The following is a 19,673-nucleotide window of genomic DNA, read 5'->3' on the forward strand; positions in this document are numbered from 1 at the left end:
TTCTGCCTCTGGAACTCGAAAGGCTTGTGCATTTGTCCACTAACAACACTTGGCGCATTAAAAATATGTCCTCTGGCCTATTTTGAGATAGGGACCAATCAAACTTAGCATTTATCCAGCACATTTCACGTATTCAGATCACCTCATGTATATCTTCTTCTCAGTCATGTTTACAGCAGCCAGAAGCTGCTCTTAACATTGTTGTGTGAATCAGAGCAACAGGACAGGGGTCTGAGGTGAAATTTGAGACATTTGAGAAATGTGAACGGTCCAGTTGCTCAGTTCGCAGACGGAGGGCTCAGCTACACAGTGTGGTGTAGTGGCTAAAGTGTCAGACTGGGAGTCTGGAGATCCGGGTTCGAGTCCCCACTCGGCCATGGAAACCCACTGGGTGACTTTGGGCCAGTCACAGACTCGGAGAGGAGGAGGATTATGTATGCCACCTTGGGTTCTTTGGAGAAAAAAGGCAGGATGTAAATGCAATCATACATACATACATACGAGGGTTGGAAGTATTTACTTCCACATAAAAGCAATTACAGGGAATGGGGAGAGAGGGCGGGGGATTTGGATCAGAACCGTGGGTGGGGTGGGGGGACATTAACTTTCTCCCACACGGTTTTCCTAATCTAAGCCACTAGCCCACATGCTGCTGTTTGCTCCTACGGGGAGAAACACCTTACCACCCCCCTCTCCAGTGTAGCAAACCTCTTCGATGAGGTGCTAATTATATTGGGGGAAAGTGTTGTGCGGGAGGAGGTTTAATGCCCCTCCCCCGCTACCACTGTCCGTATTCATTTTCTCCCTACCTCCAGCTACCTACATTTAAAGTGGCTAATAAATGCACTGGGATGTCTGGATCTCTTGCCTGACATGTGGTTTCTTTGTCCCAGAGGGTGCGGCTTCTATCAGGCCCGCTCCCTGCCTCGTTCATGGAACGCCACAGGCCCAGACCACGCCGTCTTCCATTTGTAACCCCCTCCCGTAATTTCCCATCTTGCCACAAAAGCAGGCCTCAAGGAGGCCAAGCTGGAGCAGCAGCACAAGGCATCGGTAGCCCGAGGGCTAGGGGTGGGCGACACGCAGCCCATGGGCTCCTCTGTGGGTCTCCTGACCCATTTGGCAGCAAACCGCCGCTTTTCCTCTTTGAAGAGTCTTGTTCCCTCTGCTGCCGCATTCTGGCAGCATGGGGGCCGGGGTGTGGGCCCTGCCAGCAGTTGCCCACCCCTGCCCTAGAAGCTGTCTGCCCGGAAGCACCCCTGGGCAGACGCGGGAAACAGTGCAAAGCAAAAGCAGATGCGAAGCGCGGCTGTCAACAGGCAGCAGCAGCGGGAACGTCCTGTACAACGCTGCCTTATATGGCGATGTCAGGCCACGGGTGTGTCTGGCCCAGTGCTGTGCCTCCGACGTCTCTGGGAGGGTGAGGTCTTCTGCCCCAGCTGGTCCTGCCGCTTCTCATCCTTCGGCCTGGAGATGCTGGGGATGGAGCCTCGGACCTTCCGGATGGGAAGCCGGCGCTCTGCCACCGAGCTGCTGAAACTCCCATCCCTGCAGGGAGGCAGGCAGCAGCCGCCGATTAGGGAAGCCCTACAGCCCGTGGTGGGTGGGTGTCTTGCTCTTCACGGAATGTGAAGAGAAGGAAGAAGCCCTTGCAGACAGCTTCTGCTTCCCTTGGAAAAAGCTGAGGGAGGGAGAGGATCCCCCACCCCCACCCAATTTAAAATAAACGTGCCTGTCAGTGGGCTTAAAAACAAAGCGAAGAGCAGGAAGGGCACGTGCAGGCCAGCGAGTCCTTATGGTTTCTATCGGCACGCTTGGCAACTGGAGATGCAGTTTGTCAGCAAGTGGAAACTCTTACTGCCTTGATCTCTCTCTCTCTCTCTCTCCTTCCCACCCTCACGCTCCTTTTTTGGAAACAGAAGTCTGGAAGGAAGGGGTGGAGAGAAAGAACCCAAGTCAAATTGATAGTCTTTCAAGGACATTCCGTACTATCTAGCTTGCATACATCAATGCAAAACAATGATTTGACTGTCGTTGGGAATTTGCAACGGCGGCTGGAGGAACAAATGCGGCCTCCCGTCTGCTGTCTGCAGAGCTTTCCTGCTGTTTTAACCGCCTGCCACGTTAAAGAGCACCTTTATTACTCCTGGGGAAAATATCTATTAGGCCTGGAAAGCTCTAGACAGCCTTGTCTTGGTGCAGAATTTGGATAACCTTATTGCACTGCAGAATTCTTTTCTTCTGTTTTTAACACAGAGTACATTTATCCTCATTAGCTGGAGGATGTGGGGAGGAATTCCTCCAATGGCTCACTGCCTGCTTGCTTTCTCTGGTTGTCCCCCAGGTGTTAGTGAAGAAGGGCACGGTCCCCATCGTATCCCTGGAGTGTGTCTCCTGCAAGGTCCAGTCTGTCTACGAAGTGAGTCGGAGCTCCTACGTGTACCTGGAGGGGACGTGCTTGAACTGCCAGAACAATTCCAAACTGGGGGTAAGGCGCCGATGCTCCTGGGTCAGTCAAGAGGAGACCAGCACCACTGGCTGCCTGTTGTTACGTTGTCTTATGTCAGGGGTGGGCAGGAGGCAGATCAGGTGCTCAAAGGCACCCCCATGCCTTCATTCTCCTTAGCAGAGGTCCGCCCACTTGAGCCACTGTTTTGTACCTGGCTCCCATTGGTGGATTTCAGGGTTCTGGTACAAAAATGAAGTAGAGCCTGCAAGGCTGAAGTCTGCCCACCCAGTTTTGCTCCAATTCCAGGCAAGCCACGTCGTCCAGACCCCCCACATCAGTTTAAAGTAAAAAAACATTAACAGTCAGAAACCTAAAACAAAAAATGTACCTTTGAAAAGAGCAATGATGTGTACCTGCTCTTGCCTTCTTAGATGCATCCACGCCCAGCTGTATTTGGTGCAGTAACCTTTGTAAAGGGTTGAAGGGTGGGGGAATGCAGCATGGCGTGGGGTGAGGGGGAATGGGGCCAGAGGGGGCAGAATTTGAGGTGGGACTTAACCCTGCAGCATGTTTTCTCCATTGGGGTTCGGTTCTGCAGTAATGAAGACCATTTCTGGGTCAGTCTGTTCATATTTGAGATTAGTACAGTCAGCTTCTAGGAGTGCGCATGTGACTTCGAAGCTGGGTTGAGTGCTGGGTTGTCCCTTACTTCAAAGACCACGCACTAAAAAGAAAGTTTGCTTTGATCATCTGTGATCAGAAGACCCTTCCGGTCAGCATTTTCCAGACATCTGTCTTCAGTGCCTGTTTTACTTGTTGCCGTTGTATCAATAAGTCAGCAGCAACTCTCTGGATGCATCTGACTTGGAACCTCTGAACAAAGTTATGGGACTCTTCAGAGACCCTAGGGATCCTCAGTTTCCCCCCACCTCCTGTGTTTTTCTGTTCCCTCGTTTGAAATAGTTTGTTGGCAATGCAGGAGACTTACACATGGGTGTTTGCATGTTCTCCCTGGACTGATAATGGTACTGAGAGCCTTTCTACATGAAGCGTTTATTGTGTGCTCATGGTTCCTCACTCAGGGTAGTTTGCAGGTGCTTTACATGATGTCGTCATCCTCCAGAGCCTCTCCTGTGCTTTGCAACCATTTTAGCCGGGTGGGTGGGTTCTAATAAGGAATGCCTGGTTTATCTGTGAATGGTGGCATGAAATCCTAGTGTGTTTGCACAATTCCACTATACCACATTGCCACCTAGTGGTTGTGTAATGGAACATATAGAAATGCAGAAAAAGAAAAACCCCAGAAAAAACATGTGTAAAGGAGCCAAACTTAATCCCACAAAGAATTCAGAAGCAGAAGCCTCAGTAAAGGTACAAATTAAAAGCCCCATTTAGAAAAGTCCTGAGCTAACTGTTGGATGTAGAAGGTAAGTTCCCACCCACCCACCCCTGTCTGAAAACACTGGAGGTCCCTTTTTAATTTTCAAGTTACAAAACTGAAGCTTTGCGTGGTCTCTCCCCTCCCCCACTTCTTTGGGTCTGTAGAGATGGGCAGCGCAGAGCTTCAAAAACAAGACCCTGGCCTTGGACAAAACAACCACCTCTACGGGCAACGTGGGGATGAACCTGGTGCTGAGGCCGTGGGCTCTGAAGGACGGCGAGGGCTATACCTTCACCCTGCACATCACGGACCAAGCCACTGGAGAAGAAGGCTATGCCTCCATCGACCTCTTCCCGAACCAGCCGCCTTCTGGCGGTTCCTGCCGCTTGACTCCCGGGGGGCCTGTCCAAGCACTGACGACGAAGATCCATTTTGAGTGCACAGGTGAGAACTTCTGCATCCGTGGCATATAGGGTAGATCATTGTGGTGTAGTGGCTAGAGTGTTGGGCTGGGAGTCGGGAGATCCGGGTTCTAGTCCCCTCTCGGCCATGGAAACCCTCTGGGTGACTTTGGGCCAGTCACAAACTCTCAGCTCAAACTACCTCACAGGGTTGTTGTTGTGAGGATAAAATGGAGAGGAGGAGGAGGAGGATTGGGTTCCTTGGAGGAAAAAAGTCGTGATATAAATGTAATAAACAAATATAAACAAATGAATATAAATAAATAAATAAATAAATCATGGGGCTGGAGAGACCTGGGTTCAAATCCCTACTCAGCCACGACAAGTGTCCCACTCAGGGCCCTCCTTCCTCTTCCTTTCAGTTTGACCTACCACACAGGATTGTTGTCTGGATAGGATTCACACTTGCCACCCAGGGGTCCTTGGAGAAAGGGGGCAGGGGCTGCTGGGTCATCCTGACAGCAGCTCCATTGTAAAGGTCTCGGTAGTCCCCGTTGGCTGGAAGAGCTGGCTGTCTTGCGGCCATCAGCCTCATTCCCAAAGGCCCCACAAGCAATCAGTTCAGACCTCTGGCGAGAACGATTTGTCCTCTCCGTAGCAGCCTGCTGGGTGAGGAAGGAGGGGACGGAGAGACGGAGGGGGAATGCCACCCCTGGCTGTCTATGGTCAAGGGAATGTGGCCCTTGACAATAAAAGTGTGTGTCGCTCCTGGGCCAGCTAACTAACTAACTAACTGGTGTTTGGTTGGCAGACTGGAGAGACACGGAGAGTGCCAGCACCCCGTTGGTGTACATCCTCCTAGCTACTCGTTGCCGAACTGGCCACTGTGAAGACTTCTGGGTGTACAAAGGAAGCCATTCTGAGCACGCTGCCTTCCTGCCGCCGGGCTTCCAGGAGAGAGGCTCCCTGGTCTCCGTCTCCGTGCTTGTGCAGGACCATTTGGGAGCAACCGTTGTGGGCCTCAACAGGTAATTGCTTTCAAATGGGGAGCCCCCACTCTGCTCTCCTCCAGAACTCACCTGAGTTTTGTAAGCATTCCATGCACATACTTGCAAACCCTCAAACTAAACTTCCCGTGATTTCATCCAGATGCTCATTTCATCATCTGCTCTGTTGAATCGTGAGCCGAGCTCTGTTTTGCTGACTGCTACCTCCCCCTGCCTTTTTTTTTTTTTTTTGCTTGCAAAGAATTTTGACCTATTTTGAAGATCAATCCAGATCTGCTTCGATTGAAACAGTGGATCATAACTCTTAGTTGGGGCAGGATGGGGTTGCATTTCAAGAACCCCTAATTTGAGTATTCACCCCTTCCCTTGGAAGGAATTTGAAGTGCCCAATATCGACATGGGACACATCCTAATTTAGGGTGAGTTTTCATAATCTAAAACCCTGGGGCTGTCTGAATGCTGGTTGCAATTCTTCTCATTTACATTGGCTTTAACAATGAAGCAAATAGATTCAGGGCACAAATACAACCCAGCATCTGAACACCAATCAAATATGGGAAGGGAAATAAAGTAGTGCTGATTGTTAGAGCAGTACGACAATGGAACCCATGACCTACGGAGGTTGTGGGCAGCTGGACAGCCCTCTGTCAGGGATGCTTGAAGGTGGATTCCTGCACTGAGCAGGGGGTTGGACTCGATGGCCTTAGAGGCCCCTTCCAACTCTACTATTCTATGACTCTGTGATGAAATCAGGGTGGGGTAGGGTGTGTTTTGCAAATGTTTTCACCCTCTGGGAAAACTGTGAACCCCACACCCCTTTAGGTGATATTTTTGCACCATCTTTTTTTTTTTTTTTTTTACAAAAACTGTTGGCAATCTGGTGATGAGTATTGAGATGCAACAGGACAGCCAGCCGTTATGCTCCCTTACCCAATCCAGTTGTGCACAGTTGGCTAGTGTGGGCAGAATCTGGATGATGACATCATGAGCGCTCTTATGCCCGTTGTACCCCAGCTAGTCCCGTTTAAATACACGTGACTAGTGATGCCACCAAATTTTGAAATTAGTTGGCTTGTTGGTCAAAACTCGTCTGTTCATAATGCTCACTTTCATAGCAAATCGGGGTGAATGTATAACAAATTTGCCATTACATTCAGAACGGATTCCGAGCTTTGGAGCAGGTGCAGGCACAGCAAACTAGTACGGAGATTGCCCCAACCATCCAAAATCGTCTCCATAGCTGCTTTCCATCACCGCCACTCTGGCTCCAAGGAGGTGGAGTCCTCTGTGGGTCCATTTTCATCCTGATGGTTGGCCGTAGTGAGTTCGCATTGTGCAGGCCGGTCATGTGAAGACAGCACGTAACAGGGTGACACGTGACTGCACTATGCCATTCCAAACTACAACTCCCAGGATGCACCTTGGTACTGCTGATGTGCAAAAACTCATATAGGCGGAATGAAGTTTTTTGTATTAACGGAGAAACTCTCATCTGAGCTCACATGGACAATTTGGTCGCTTTCTGAGTAAATAACAAATTCACTCGGGGTAAGTTTGCCCACTTCTACATGCGACCAGAGATGGATTGGCATCAAAGAAAATGAAGCTGCCAGCTCTGTGTGGTAAGATCGGGAGTGTCACCTAGTTGCCTGGGCAAAAGGGGTCAACTTCCTCTTCCTCTTCCCCCACCCCACATTCAGAGTGGGAGCAATGCAAGGAGAGGGATATAGCCCTCCGTGGCAACGCTGCCATGCCAGATTGGATGGGCTGCAGGGCATCACTTACTGCTTGCTTCCAGATTGGTTGGGATCATGCAGTAAAGAAGAGAGAAGCCCTAAACAGGGTGCTGGAGGACCTGCCTATTGCGGCTTTGAAGGGCATGAAAGAAACCCCAAAGGCCAATTCATGGTGGAGGCAGGAGAGGGGTTTCAGGTGACTTTTCTCACCCCTTGAATACCCACTTTTCTCTTGAGAGGGGCACCTCACAATAATTGGCTGCAGCAGGAGAAGAAAGCACCGTTGCGTTCTAATCCAGAGAGGAGGCCTATTTAAAAAGCTATAGAATGTTGCACTTAAAAGCAATGGAAAGATAACCTTGAGAAAGCAGAGGGTGGGGTGGGGGGCATCTCCATACAGTAAGACTTCCAATGGCTGAAAAGGGGAGGGGGCTTGTAATAGAAGTAGAATATGTTATGCACGGTGAGAGACAGCATGCAAATGGGCTTGGTTTGCACAATTTATGTAGGTTGAAGAGTTCAGTTGCTCTTCTTGCACCGTTTGCATTATCTCGGTGCACAATTGCCCATGCAAAATCAAAAACCGTCCTGGTAACAGGAACCACAGGGCAGGCTTGTGTGGGGTGGAGGTGAGGGTGGGGCTGGGCTGGGCTCCCGCCTGTAGGCTGGACTGTCCCCTCTGTCCTTATCTTGGACTGTTCCTGTAGCCCATGATCAAAATCTATTTCCTTTGCTTGCTTGCCAGACAGACCATAATGGAGAGGGTTTGCCTGTACCGCCCTGATTTCCAGCTCCTTTGAGATGATGTGTCATTTTGGGTGGCAGGTTGAAGATCAATACTCTCTGAAACGCAAGTTTGTTCTTGGATGATAAATCGCAGAAGGCGCTGTCGTCCAGTTTGTTTGGCTCTGAAAAGAATTCTGTGTCCTGTTCTCACCGGTAACCAAGAGCTGTGTGGTGATGAATGGGCTGCAGCTGGAGACAAATTGGGGACGTGTTGGAGGGCTGTTTCTCTGAAGGATGCGCCCTGCCTCCCCTAACTGTCTGGCCGCCTGCCCTCGCTCTGCTCCTCACTAAAAGCAATTTCGGGCAAGCTCTTGTGGAGCAGATTAAAATCAGGGAGTCGAGCTGATCCATTGCAACAAGTGCTTGGTTTGGCGCATGGCGAAGGGTTCTTGCCCGGCCCTCTGGGATTTGAATGCCTGAAAAAAGAAGAAGCACCTGCTAGTCATTGAAGGGTGCTGAGGTCAGTCAATGAAGGCAGAATAAGGCCTGTTCAAAAGGACTCAAAAATAGGCCCGATGAAAATCCAAGGGGTGGGAGTTCCAAAGGTGTTGGGCCACCACTGAAAGGCCTCGTCTCTGGTAGCCGCCAACATGATTTTTCCTGTTGGACTGGAATACAGAGCCTCGGGCTAATCCTAAGGCATGGATAGCTTTGTATAGGCATAGGCAGGTCCTTCCAATAAGCTGGTCCCAAATTGTTTAGGGGTTTAAAAGCGATCCAAAGGGAGAGGCGGGTAAGAAATTATTATTATTATTATTATTATTATTATTATTATTATTATTATTATTATTATTATTAATCAGAGCCACCACTTTAAACTGAACCCCAAAACCAATTGGTAATCCTTGTCAGTGATACAGGATTTGTGCAATATGAGCGGTCCATCTCCTATTGGTGTCCTGGTGGCCACACTCATTACTTGTGAAATTTGTGTGGGTGAGGCTTTCATTGTGCAATCACCCTGCCTCGTTCACACAGAATTTTAGGGGTGTGCCTGTCCAGACATCGCTGTATTCTATGTGTAAGCCTTCCGTGTTTTCCCACTGTTTCTCCCGTTTTTTTTTTTTTTTTTTTTTACCGTGAACAGCTGCACAATGCCTTTTGATTGGTAATGCCAGGAGCCCTCTCTCTGGAAGGGCCCTAGGTTGTTGGGACAGTATCCTGGGGAATGGAAGGTTTTGAATCCTGAATTAAAAAAATAAAATAAATCCTGCACATAGAAAACTAGCGTATCAAGGCCACTGGGAACTGACACAGCTATCTTTCTACATGCAGAGGATGTTATTATGAGTCTCATAGGTTGTGTTCTTTCCAGCTCCATGGCCATCACTCTGCCCAGCCCACCAGATGGGTTCCACAGCCTCCCACAATGGCTTTACAATCAGACCAAGGTGATGCTGCAGGGCCTGGTCAAACAGGGAGACCCGCAACAGGTCATCGAGTACTCCTTGGCTCTCATCACCATCTTAAACGAGGTACGAAGGAGTAACTCAACCTGGAGTGGTGGGGTGGTGGGTGGAGGGTGGTAGAGGACAGTGGCTTGCTAGGTGCTCTTACTGGAGCCCCCCCCCCGCCTCTTTGTGCCCCCTGCTCCTCCTCTTGCTCCTTCTCTTTGTCAGAAAATCCCACCTTCTTATAAAGGCCCAGTAAAATGTGATGGGGGTGGATTCATCATTAGGACCTCCCTTTAAAAAAGAAAAGAAATGCAATGCAATAGCAGCTGTGTGTGTGTATCTGGGTGGGTGGGTGTTGCCATGGCCAGCGTCAAGGGTAGGCATGGGCGGGCAGCTGCCAAGGGCCCCCACCCCAGCAGGGTCCCCTGGAGATGCTCCTCCTCCTCCTTGTTCCCCATTTCAACCTCCTTGTTCCCCTGCCTCTTGCTCTGGCCCAGGCCACAGTGGTAGAGAGGAGGAGGAGCAGATGCCCCACGGCCCCCTGGCTCTCTGCCTGCCAAGCAAGCAAGTGGCAGCCATGATGAGGGATGGAGGATGGAGGAGCACGAGCAGTGGGCAGCAGTGCCGGTGTGAAGGGAGCCCCACAGAGGGAGGGCCCCCGCCGTCGGGGCATCTTGCCCAGGGAGAGAGTGGGGGGCGACCCTTTTCACCTGCGCCGTTTCCTTGGCTAAAATGGCTCCTCCACTGTTAGCCCTGCAGGGAGAAAGCCCAGAGCTTTCCCTCTTTGCCCATCGTGGCCCGAGGGAGCCCGTTGCTTCTTAAGAACCTAATTGTTACTTTCCCCACCCCCGCCTCAGTACGAGTGCGCCACGCATTCGAAACCGGAAGCCCAGAACGAAGAGCACCTCAGGGCCTGGACGCGGAGGTGCATCACCGAGACGCTGATTTCCCTGAATGTGAACACGGTGGATGACATCCAGCAAATCTCAGCCGCCCTGGCTCAGTGTACGGTAGGTGGGAGAGGGCCGGGGAGGCCTGGGCCAAAGGCCGGCCTGGGTGCCGTCGCCTCACCGGACGTCTCTGAACGACGCACCGCTCTTGTGTGGTGTTCGCTGCCGCTGGAAGTGCTGCGGGCCGCTAGCTTGCATGATTGTAAAACTGTTTGGAAGTAGACCAGTGCATGGAAGAGGAGAAGCAGCAGGAGCCTATCAGTGGCTCTTAGGAATGAGGATTGGGGCCTGTGGGAACATGCGGCAAGGTCCCAGCCGGCCCTTCCCTCCAAGCAGAGCGTACTTGTGTTTTCTCCACACCCCCCCCCCAAAAAACCCACCTCAGTTTCCTGCTTTTCTTTAGCAGCTGATGCTTTACCCTGCGTGGCTGCTGAGTGTGCGCGGTCCTCGCTGGGCTGGTTCTTCAGTGGGGGACTTGCCCCCTTGTGTTTTTAAAAAACACACACTTCATTGCTCCTGTCTCTTATTTATTTATTTATTTATTTATTATTGCAGTTATATCTCAGCCATTTCCCTCTTAAGGAACCCAAGGTAGTGTACATAATCCTCCTCCTTCTCTCCATTTTATCCTCACAACAACAACCACCCTGTGAGGTAGGCTGGGCTGAGAGTCTGTGACTGGCCCAAAGTCGCCCAGTGGGCTTCCCTGGCCGGATCTCCCAACTCCCAGTCCAGCACTTTAGCCACTGCCCTGGTGTTGCCACAGTTCAGCAGCACTCCCCACCTGAGTTGTTCTCTTACAGGAGCATGATAGCTGAGTGGAACCTCCGTGGTTCAAGGGCAGTCTACCTCAGAGCGACCAGTGGTTCCGCCTCTCCCTGAGCAGCGCTCCTTCTGCCCCGCCATAGTGAAACAGCGGCACAGAGCCGTGCCCTGGCCCTGCCCTCGCCCCTTCCGCCGTCTTTTGCATTGGTGGGTGCCCCCGTCTTTCTCTTACTGCAGGAAGAGGAATAAGACGGTCTCTCTAGTTTTCTGTGTTTCCTTATAAAACATGTGGCCTTCCAGATGTTGCTGCACTGCTCTCACCCTTGGCTATGCTGGCTGGAGCTGGAGGGCCACATGTTCCCCTCCCCTGATGTAAAACCACCAAGAACGTGAAGTCAGTCGCAGGCTCCGGCCGACGGGGGCCTCTTCTCTCCGGTGAATCGCTTTGCACCAGCTTCTTTGCAAAAGTGGCAGAGCTTGAGTGAGGGGGGGGCCATTAGCTGTTGCAGAGCTCAGAAATTGTACCTTCAACGACGGACGGTGAGGGCTGGAAACTTGATAGCCATACACAAGGCCAATTAACTTGCCTTTTCCATTCACAGGTGGCCAGTAAGGAGTTCCTGTGCCGAGACTGCCTGACGAAAACCTTGGGGAAGCTGGAAAGCATGATGGGCATTCTTCAGGGGGAGACCCTGCAAGGCACCATGACGCCCACCGCCATTGCGGACAACATTCTCAACATCATGGGTGAGCCCGCAGGAGCTTTGGTTTAAGGGAACCTCTGCGCATGCGCGGAAGGGGAGGCGCCTTCGTGAGCATTCCAAGGAGATGCTGGCCAAACCTCTGTCTCCCCCACTTCTGCCTTCTCCTGGCCTCAAGCCTCCCCTCAAACCTCTTGTTAGGCCAGGGAGGAGAAAGAGGTGGCTTTCGGGGGGCCAAGTCTTGGTGGAAAAGCTTTTCCCGAAGCCCTTTGGAAGTTTGCGAGGGAGGCTTCGGCCTTCTCTTTTATTTAGCCCTACGGCAGCCGTGCTCGTTCTGCATTGGTGTCTGTCATCATGACAGGTTGGAGTGTTGGTCATGCTGGCTGGGAATGATGGGAGTTGAAGTCCAACACCAGGTTGGCACCTGGCTGGGGAAAGCTGTGCTACAACAAGTCTTGAGAGCCAAAGCAACCCCAGCAGTGAACATGTTTGGGGCCCATCAACATTGCTGAAGGACCAAGTTCTAAGCAACGCCACACGTAGCTGTCAGTTCCCGCCTTTCCATGTCTTTTCCCATCAGATTTGGTGCAGAGAGGAAGGAGCATCTCCGCTTACTGCCGGCCCCACCATTAAATGGGGAGGGGGGACATGTAGCTTTGGGTCGTGGGTTCGTTGCGCCATTTAATTGATCCCACCCTGCAGCCTCCACCGGTGACCTGACGGCGCTGCTCTTTCCTGCCTCCTCTGCAGGGGACTTGATTCACCTGGTCAACACCGTTTCCCAGGTGTCTGAGCCGCAGAAACCGCACAGTGGCCAGAACCGCAACCAAGTGGCTTCCCAGGCATACGCTCTGTCCACTAGCCTGATGCGCATCCTCATGAAGTCTCGGGTCCTTAACGAAGAGCCGCTGGAACTGGCAGGCAGCAACATCACGGCCAAGGGCAAGCGGGCCGACCCGCTCGGCCTGCTCTGCTACGAGGACCACCCCGACTGCCAGTTCTCCATCCCTCCAGCTTTCAACACCACCTTCTCTGACCTGACGGACGTCATCCAAGTCATGATCCGGGTGGACTACAACCCTTTCCCGTTTGGCTACATCACCAACTACAGCGTCTCCTCCGAGGTGGCTTCTATGGAGTTCCAGAACAGCAACGGGACGGAAATACCCGTTGGGAGCCTGGATTCGGAGAAGGCCATTACGGTGATGGTGATGGACCCTGGAGCAAAGAACATCACGGTGGGAATGGTGGAGATTGACGAAAGAAGTTCAGTGGATGTGGTGGTGACGACAGGGAACAGCAACGCAGAAGCAGGGTTGTATTTCCAGGTCACCTTCCGCGTCATCGACGGTAGGTGTGCGGCACGGGCCTCTGGGTCTTCGTTGCGCCTTTGGAATTGTTAAGCGAACAAAGAACCGTACTTAAAGTATTTTTATCCCGCTCGTCAGCTCGCCTACAATCAGTAAAAGAAGACGGTCCCTGCCTGCACAGGCTTTCAAGCTAAAAAGTTGCAACACAAGGGGAAGGACCGGGGAGGAAAGAGGAAAATAAAATAAGGGTGCAGAAATGAGCTCTGCTGACCTGTCCTGATCTGGGAAGGAGGGACGTTTCCAGGGCTCTTTTTAGAAATGCCAACGGCCCCGTTGTGCACGCAGCGGGTCCCGCAAGCACTACAGAACCAACAGAGGCAGAGCGTGGCCCCGTTGGATTCTGCTCAATAAAATCAATAAAAAGACACTTAAATGTGTATCACCGACTCTGAGCAGTCGCAAACACAATTTAGAACAACGTGCACTGGCCAGCTCACGAGGAGCGAGCGGACGATGCACATAGGGCGGGATATAAGGGCCTGGGTGGGTTCTGGAGCTTGGGTTTAGGGGAGGGAGCGCTTCCAGTAGCAGGCTAGAAGGCAAGAGCAGGAATCCATGCCTGCAGAACGCAAGCGTCACTTACCAGCGTGTGTGCATTATACGCACTCACACGGGGGGCTGCCTAGACAGCGTGGGTTGTGCCACGTTTACGTGGGTGTGCACAGCACATTTCATTAGGGGGTGTGCCCAGATTTTTTTTAAAGGTGAACATTTATTGAATACTCTATCATGAAGGACATTATTTTTATTTATTCAACACTGTATTTATTAATTAAACACGGCAGGCACTGATGCCTTACTCGGCATTTAGCTCGCCTGACTGTGAGAGGGCTGTTGCGGGGTGCGGGGTGGGGGAAGGAGGAGGCGCTCCTCAAGTTTCATGTATTTTATGTTGTTTTTAATTGTGCTGTACCCCGCCTCGATCCAGAGGGAGAGGCGGGTAACAAATAAATATATTATTAATAATTATTATTAAGTCCCAGCAACGGTGGGGCTTTGTGGTGACACTGGCTGGAGGAGGGGCTTACGAGGCGATATTAGCCTTCGGGGGCCCTCCTCCTGGCCTCTTTGAAATGCAGCTCCCAGCAGAGCGATTCCTTTTTGCTCCGGCTTCTGGGAGCAAGGGTGTGCTGTCGGGGGGGGGGGGGCAGCAGAGCAGCCAGAGGGCCGTTCTCGCTGCATCTGGACCTCCCTATGGATCCCTGCTCAATGGCCCCCTCAATTTCGCACTTATTGTTTGAGACATTAGGGTGTGCCTGGGCACACCCGGCACACCCCTTGCACACACCTATGCATGTTTAAGGAACGGTTGCTGTGGGGTGGCAGCGGCTAATCCTGACACAGAGAAAGCACAGGGCATGCAGTGGACATTCGGCATGCCGGGCACATCCCCTGGCCTCTGCCCGGGCGGATGGCAACCAGTCGGGTTGGCATCCGCCCAGCAATGCCTCCACTGTGATGCCGAACCGAGGTTAGACAGCAGATGCAGCTTTATGGGAAAGCCCCCGGATGGTTGTTGCGTTGTATAACTGACACAGCGCCACCACACACACACCTTGGGGTTTTCAGAGCATCTAGGTAGGCCCAGGCACCCCAAACCAGTCTACTAGGTTTCTTTTTATATCATTTCTGTCTATCCAGGGGCTGTGGATAAAGTAGACTTTATTATTACTATTATTATTATTATTATTATTATTATTATTATTATTATTATTATTATTTCCAAGAAACAATAGACCTTGTAATAGGAGGATGTAAAATTCTGGCAGGTATGGACTATATGGACAGACACAATACAACTGCAAAAAAATAATAATCAACAACTGGCCATCAAATTCAACCTCATCAAACAACCTACACCATACTATATATACCCACCCGAAACGATCTTGGAAAATGCAGACCTTAAAATATACTGGGACAGAACAATTCTTTTGAACAATACCTTACAATCAACCAGACATAACAGTTATAGACAACAAAGAAAAGCACACTTACCTCATCAACATAACAATACCTAATGACAAAAAAGTTGTAGAAAAGGAAGAATAAAAAGAGAGAAAAATATATACCACTGGCTATGGAAGTTAAAGAACCATGGCAACAGGAAAAGGTCACAATTATCCTGTTAGTCACATCAGTTACCAGCATCACATCAAAAAACTAGACCGAAAACCTTCAGAAACTGGGCCTACCAAAATACATCCACGCCAACCTCCAGAAAGCAGTCATGCTGAAAACATGTTCAATAGTCAGGAAATTCCTGAATCAGTAAAAGATAGTATAATTTGACAAAGCCTGACATGTCTGTCTAGAAAAACTGCCACAAGCGAAAAAAGAGATGATGATGATGATGATGATGATAATAATAATAATAGCGCAACCTGGTTAAAGGCAGTGTAATTGTTTATCATATTTCTCAAGCAAGAAGCAGACTTTTGTTCCTTTAGGATGACTTGTGCATGCATCACAATGGCATCGTTTTCCAGAGGGCCTCTTTCCTCCAGTCTGTCCGAGAAGGATATGTGTGTGTGTGTGTGTGTGTTTAGGAGGGTGCTTGTTTCTGTAGTTTTCGTAAAGACTTTATTAAAAGGGCTTTAATATACGCATTTAAAATCTGCTGCCACAGTTGCTGCACCATTTCAATCGATCAAAGGATTTTTACGTTGTCGCAGCCCTAATGAACATACACTGCAAATAGCCCTCTGAGCAGTGCTTTTGAGTGTTCAGAGCACTCCGCACACATTATCAGAGTAATGATGGACCAGTGTTAGTACCCCCATCGGGGGGCCGTTTGCAATTTTGGGCCAGTTGAACTGGGAGCGTCTTTGTTCGCAGCTCACACTCTTAAGCGTGTCAAAAAATTAGCGCTGTCCAAGCTCTGCTGCTGTGCCCTGCTTGGCCTCCCACTTTGGTGGTCTTTATGAATGTCTCTCTCAACGCCAGACCGTTACGCCTCCAGCGAGCAGGAGCCGTTCATAGCTGTCTGCCTCCTCCACTCACCTGAGCCCCAGGAGCACAACTGCACAGACTTCAAAAGGATCCACCTGGAGGACATGCATCGGAGGCCAGAGGGTGACCACCGGCGCTACACCTTCTTTGTCTCCCCAGTGTAAGTCAGACCTCTGTGGGGTAAACTGGGCAGCCCAGGGCAGAGATAGGACAGCTGGTTTCTGCAGCTCGTTTGCGCTCGGATACAAAGCGATTGGGCTTATTTCTTCGTTCGGTTTCTATAGCGTCCAATAGCCAAAGCTCTCTGGGCGGTCCAATAGCGTCCAATAGCCAAAGCTCTCTGGGCGGTCCAATAGCGTCCAATAGCCAAAGCTCTCTGGGCGGTTCTCAACAATTAAAACCGTAAAATACAAGAGTTCTATAAGAATTTAAAGCTACAATATAAAATTAGAAACAAAAACCAAAATAATTTGATTCACAGCAGAGCTTGTTTCTCCGGTGTTGTCCAGAAGGCAATGTCCAGTGCCACTCTTAGCTGGGGAGCAGTTCCTTTCTCAAGGGTTATGTGCTACCTCCAGTATCCAAGGCAGTAAGCCTGTGTGCACCAGTTGCTGGGGAACATGGGTGGGAGGGTGCTGTTGCTCTGAGGGTCCTGCTTTGTGGGTCCCTGGTCGACAGCTGGTGGGCCCCTGTGTGAACTGAGTGCTGGACTAGATGGACCCTCAGTCTGATCCAGCCTCAGGGCTCTTCTGATGTTCTTAAGGGGGTCCCATTCTTCCCCGATGGACTTCTGGGCCCTCCTGCAACAGCTTCTCCCTGTGGAGTGATGGTCAGGGGTGGGGGATGCATGAAGAAGCCAGCACAGCGAGGGATGGCGGGAGGTGGGCGAGGGCACGCTGGAACAGATGGTGGGAGGTGGGTGGATGTTTCTCCCAGCTGGCTGGAGAGATGCAACTGATGTGATTCGCTTGCATTGCTGCCTGAGCCAGGGACCCCGGCCACATTTTTAGCCCCCCACCCCACCTCCCTGTGTCCAACATGCCGGACGCCGGTCCACCCTGCCCTGTTCCGTACCACTCAGTTCTTTGTCTTATTTAGCACCGACGAAGCTGTGAGGGACTATTCCTTGAACATCACCAACCACTTCTTCTGGTCTCCCGTGGAAGTGACCGTGGGCCTGTACAGCTCCCTGTGCCAGTATTTCAGTCAGCAAGAGGAGCGCTGGAAGACGGAAGGCATGGCTCCCTTGGAGGGGACCACCCCCGTGAAAGCGGTGTGCTTGACCCAGCACCTGACGGCCTTCGGTGCGAGCCTCTTTGTGCCCCCGCACTCCGTGCTCTTCATACGGCCGGTGAGTCCAGCCAGCGGGCCCTGCGTGTCGCTTCCTGCGGCGCCTGAGAACATGGCTGCTTGCTTCAGGGAGCTTTCCTCAAGCGACCGGCCGCGGTTTTACCAGAACTCTGTTTCTTTTTTAAAACCGTAATTTTTAATACGGCGTTTCTATTCTTTTATCCTATCTGTTGTTCACCACTCCAAAACCTTTGGATGTGGAACATTATATAAATATTGCATATCAATAATAAAATAAATACCTTGTATTGCTGATGTTTTTGCTATGTTATGGACTGCTTTTATAGTCAGTCGTATCCTTGTTATTTTTCTTGGCTTGGATCCTAATTTTCCTTGCATGAATGGAACAGAGTTCACGGAACGGGGTTTTCTCCTGACCACCTTCCCTCTGCAAACACCTGAAAATCTGTTCTTGGGTGTTGGGGGATGTGAGGCTTCAGATGGAGGGAAGGAAGCAGAATTCACCCACTCGCCCACCCACCCTGTGTGTGTGAATAGAGGAGCAACTGAGGACCCAGGCCACTGTTTTTATTTTGTAAAGCTACTTTGAATGATTTGTAGGCCGGTGAGACAATTTTGTTTTTGCTTTGCTGGGCTTGTTGGTACTTTTGACTTCTTTAAACAGGCCACATGAGAGAAGGAATCCCCTTCCTGGTTTCCTTATCCTCTGCTTGTCCGCGATCCTTGGGCCTGTGGCGCGCTGTGAGCAGGCCTTGCCACCTGGAAGGGGCGGCCATCTTTAATATCTGTCTTTGTTTGCTCAGCCTCCCGGCCCCGGGCTCAACTACATTGTGCTGCTGACGTGTGCCGTCTGTTTTGTGACCTACACGGTGGTGGCTGTGATCGTGCACAAGCTGGACCTCATCGACATCAACCGCGTGGGGGTGATTCCCTTCTGTGGGAAGAATGGGCCGTACAAGTACGAGATCTTGGTGAAAACGGGCTGGGGCAAGGGGTCAGGTTAGTACCCGTGATTCCCTGCGGACTTCCCAACAAACGTTGATGTGCTCCTACCTCAGCCCTAACGACACCGTGAAGTTAAACCGTGTTGCTTAAGTTAGCGCGAAGGCGGGTATAAAACCTGGATGCGGCAGAGCGGGGGAAAGTTCAGTGATTGAGGGGCTGGAGCAGCTGCCATACGCGGGACGGTTACTGTTAGCTTAGGGGAAAAGGGAAAGGAAGGGGGAATGTGATAAAAGTTGTGCAAAATGTGTGGAAGGTTTTCCTCCCTCTCTCATAATGCTAGAACCCCCTGGGCTCATCCCATGAAACTGAATGGTGGGAGATTCAGGACAGACAAAAGGAACTACGTCTTCACACGGCACGTCGTTAAAGTATGGCATTGGTACCACAAGATGAAGCGGTGGCCACCAATTTGGATGGCTTTGAAAGGGGGTTGGATGCATTCCTGGAAGGAAAGGCCATCAGTGGCTCCTCGCCCCGATGGCTCCATATCCGTGTGCCTGTGCATTCCCAGTTGCTGGGGAACACAGGTGGGAGGGTGCTGGTGCAGCCCTGTCCCACCCCTGGGCTTCCCACTGGGGCAGCGGGTTGGCCACTGCATGAGTAGAAGGCTGGACTAGAAGGTGCCTTGGTCTGACCCAGCATCAGGGCTCTTCTGATGTTCTTGTAGTTCCGGTGTGACGTTCCGGTGGGCCTGGCTTCTTCCCCATGTCACCGCCTGTCAACCGTTCCCCTGCCTCCTCTCTGCTTTAATCTGTTCATAGGTTCATCCTTCACCTTTGTAAACCGCCCAGAGAGCTTCGGCTGTGGGGTGGTATATAAATTTAATAAATAAATAAATAAATAAATAAATACATTAGCAAACTTTTTTTAAAAAAAAAAAAGTTGCAAAACTGCTTGAGGGATGGGGTGGTGACATCATTGGTGCTAGCCAATTAGTGTCATCCACAGCTGGCTATTGCTGCCAATTCACAGAATTGTTTTGTCTAGAGCTTGGTCCTGCAGAGGGAACGGTGTCTTTGTCCTGAATGCTGGGAGTCTGCTTCCAAACTTGGGAAGATATTGCGTCTCTTTACCCTCCATTTAGGGTACTTCCAGGCTAGGGGTTGGATCCAGATTTAAGCTGGATCGATTATTCTGGCAAAAGTGGACTCCCCGCCTCCTCCTCCTCCCCACAGGAGCCCATCCATCCCCCTGAAAATGGCAGGAATGGGGTGCGCTGCGGGTGTGGGGGAGGGAAGACCCCCAGAAATCAAGCAGAGAGACCTGCGAGTAGAGCCTTTCCTCTTGTGAACCCCTTCTTCTCGCAGAGGGCCGGTCCTGGATCCCACCCTGGGCCTTCACAGGATGTGATGTTTAGACTTTTCGTTGGTAGCCCTCCTGCATTTCCCCACCATTTCTGCTGTCTTTTTTCTAATGGTAAACAAATCCATTAAGGGAGAAAAGATGCCTTTGGATGGTGAGTGCT

The 19,673-nt window shown here is 51.0% G+C and overlaps 1 protein-coding gene across 1 annotated transcript in view; it reads left to right on the forward strand.

The window, feature by feature from the left end:
- PKD1 (polycystin 1, transient receptor potential channel interacting) overlaps positions 1-19,673 on the forward strand; it is a 168,508-nt gene that overhangs the window by 122,492 nt on the left and 26,343 nt on the right. Inside the window, exons 19-28 of the mRNA XM_063143421.1 lie at positions 2,345-2,488; positions 3,995-4,274; positions 5,043-5,259; positions 9,076-9,235; positions 10,012-10,164; positions 11,472-11,616; positions 12,321-12,920; positions 15,887-16,052; positions 16,991-17,243; positions 18,007-18,202. Of these exons, the coding sequence (XP_062999491.1) occupies positions 2,345-2,488; positions 3,995-4,274; positions 5,043-5,259; positions 9,076-9,235; positions 10,012-10,164; positions 11,472-11,616; positions 12,321-12,920; positions 15,887-16,052; positions 16,991-17,243; positions 18,007-18,202 (2,314 nt within the window). The remainder of the gene's footprint in view (positions 1-2,344; positions 2,489-3,994; positions 4,275-5,042; positions 5,260-9,075; positions 9,236-10,011; positions 10,165-11,471; positions 11,617-12,320; positions 12,921-15,886; positions 16,053-16,990; positions 17,244-18,006; positions 18,203-19,673) is intronic.

This window comes from Elgaria multicarinata, chromosome 17 (assembly GCF_023053635.1).
Source record: "Elgaria multicarinata webbii isolate HBS135686 ecotype San Diego chromosome 17, rElgMul1.1.pri, whole genome shotgun sequence".
Taxonomy (NCBI): Eukaryota; Metazoa; Chordata; class Lepidosauria; order Squamata; family Anguidae; genus Elgaria; species Elgaria multicarinata.